The sequence below is a fragment of the Ipomoea nil genome, unplaced genomic scaffold, assembly GCF_001879475.1.
Source record: "Ipomoea nil cultivar Tokyo-kokei standard unplaced genomic scaffold, Asagao_1.1 scaffold2337, whole genome shotgun sequence".
NCBI classification, from domain to species: domain Eukaryota; kingdom Viridiplantae; phylum Streptophyta; class Magnoliopsida; order Solanales; family Convolvulaceae; genus Ipomoea; species Ipomoea nil.
In genome coordinates, this window is record NW_017618765.1 from 92,501 (window position 1) to 95,217 (window position 2,717).

A 2,717-nucleotide genomic window follows, 5' to 3' on the forward strand; every position below is an offset into this window, starting at 1 on the left:
ATAAAGAGACTATCGAGGAAGAAACAACAAAACAGAAGCGCCGGAGGACGACGAACAGAGTAGGATGCCCTGCTAGACTTGTATTGACGTTGAATAAAGAGGGGAAGTATGTAGTAAAGACATTTGTAGACAGACACACACACGTCCTGTGCGAGGAGAAATACAAAAGATTCATGAAAGTGAATAGGAAAATAGACATCGGACATCAAGAATTCATAACAAACTGCGGAAAGGTAAACGTTGGGGCTAGCAAGAGTTTTGATATATATGCCGAAATGGTTGGTGGGCCCGAGAATGTTGGAGCTACGCAACAAGACTTCAAGAATTACAGGCGAGAGCTTTTGGCGTACATGAAAGAGAAAGATATACAGATGGTGATATCCCAATACCTAGAGAAGAAAAATGATTGCGTAGATATGTATTTTGAGTACGATGTGAACGAGAAAGACCAATTAGCTCGGGTGTTTTGGGCGGATAGGCGGGCAAGACTGCACTATGGGGCTTTTGGAGATGTGGTGTCATTCGACGCAACATACAAAACTAACAGGTACATATGACTACTAGGCTTTTGTAAACACGTCAATAAAAAATATAAAAAAAAAGTGAATACATGCAAGTTTTGCGGTGATAACATATGGTGCATCTTATTCAGTATTATTTTGGTATGTGTCTGTGCGTAATGGTGCATGTTATGTATGGTGCATGTTATGTAGTAACTGTACACATTTGTATATAACGTGGCAGTGCAAGTGTATTTAGAAATGGAAATATAAAAAATTAATTGTTAGATGAGCATGGAATTTGAGGAGTATGTGCAAGTAACAATGTGTGTGGTGTTGTGACACTTGCATGCTGGTTAATTGATGCTTGTTTGCGGTCGCAGGTACAATCTCGTGTTTGTCCCATTCACAGGTATAGACAACCATAAGAGATGCGTGACATTTGCTGCGGGACTAATTGATAAAGAGGACGTGGAATCGTATAGTTGGATCCTTAGAAACTTCAAGAATGCTATGGGGAGTACACCACCTATCGTAATAAATGATCAAGATCCAGCTATGAAGGTTGCGATTGAAACGGAATTCCTGGGGACTCGTCACCGTTACTGTATGTGGCATATTATGACTAAGGTGGGTGACAAAGTTGGTAATACATTAGCGAAGAACGAGGAGTTTCGGCGTGCATTGAATGCCGTTGTGTGGAACGAGGAATCAACGACCATAGGATTTGAGAGCGCATGGAATGCAGTTATTCAGAAGTATGGCCTACTGGAGAATCGTTGGTTGAAACGTATGTATGATGAGCATGCATCATGGGTGCCTCCGTTTTTTGACGATGTGTTTATGGGGGGCCTATTGCGTACCACTTCACGTTCAGAAGCTGAGAACAGAATTTTTCAAAGTAATACTAATAAGCATTTATGTCTTGTTGAATTCTTCAAACGTTTTGAAAGTGCAGTTCGGAAACAACGCGACAAGCATCTGGAACTTAGCGCAGCTTGCACCGGGCAAACACCACCTCTCAAGACCCTCCTGCGCATAGAGCGAGAAGCAGCAATGGTGTACACATTGACTGTGTTCTCTGATGTACAAAAAGAAATATGTGAGGGTTGGTCTACATGCCGGGTGAGATCGTACACCGAAGCTGAGGGGGTGAAGACATATGTGGTCGAAGACGGGACCAATAAAAGATACACCGTCATAGTTGAGGATGGGAGCAATAATACAAGTTGCACATGTCGATTATACACAAAGATCGGGCTGCTCTGTCGACATGTATTTGTAGTATTAAAAGATGAACGGATCGACCACATACCTCCACAACATATTACTCCAAGATGGACCAAAGAGGCGGTGAAAAATATAGAAAAAGGTACAGGCGTAGGGAGACAAATATGGGCGAACAACAACGGACATAATACCACCGTGGAAGGGAAAGTTATAAACACAATTTACAGATGTTTAGGCATGGCTAGAGGTAATGGTGAAAAAATGCAACACATTACAAATGTGATTGAAGAATTGGAAGCAACACTGTGCGATAAAGAAGTGAATAGGGCAGAAGGGAACACGAAACGGGCAGTTATGGAAGCATATTGTGGAGTTCCAGAGCCAGACACGATTAAAGTGCACCCCCCCGAAGTTGCGAAGACCAAAGGTTCTGGCAAGCGAATGAAATCAGCCAAGGAGGTGGCAATTATTGAGCAATTAAAAAAGAAGCGTACTTGCAAAACATGCGGGTTGGCAGCTGGCCATAATAGCCGAAGCTGCCCACAGAAGTAAAGCCATCGTACTAGAAACAAAAACATTACTAGATACGTAACATACGGATGGTATTTCTGTTAGTTTTCATATATTTGACAGTGCTACATAACATTTAATTTTGAAATGGTATTTTTATTAAAGTTGAAATAGCTGGCTACAATGTGTTGAACCATTTTATTTGTGGTGGTGTTTGAGCATAGAAATTGCTCAAGGGTGTTATTATCTTGCATATAGTAATTCTTAGTATAGCGGACCATACTAGTAGCGATCGGGGATCTATGCATATATGGGAGCAGCTGGGTGAGAAATAATATACTAGATTGGTAAAAATATTAAAAAAAGTTTAAAACAAAATATTAATGAAAACATTGGAAATAAAACAAGTATCATTGGAAATACCGTATTCCGAAAACAAGGACAAACTGCGGATTCCAGTATTCATAACCGCACAAA

The 2,717-nt window shown here is 40.8% G+C and overlaps 1 protein-coding gene across 1 annotated transcript in view; it reads left to right on the forward strand.

Annotated features, from left to right (window-relative positions):
- Positions 1 to 2,282, forward strand: part of LOC109151945 (protein FAR1-RELATED SEQUENCE 5-like) — a 2,538-nt gene extending 256 nt beyond the window's left edge. Inside the window, exons 1-2 of the mRNA XM_019299532.1 lie at positions 1 to 547; positions 884 to 2,282. The exon at positions 1 to 547 is cut by the window's left edge and continues 256 nt beyond it. Of these exons, the coding sequence (XP_019155077.1) occupies positions 1 to 547; positions 884 to 2,282 (1,946 nt within the window). The remainder of the gene's footprint in view (positions 548 to 883) is intronic.
- The last annotated feature ends 435 nt before the right edge of the window (positions 2,283 to 2,717 follow it).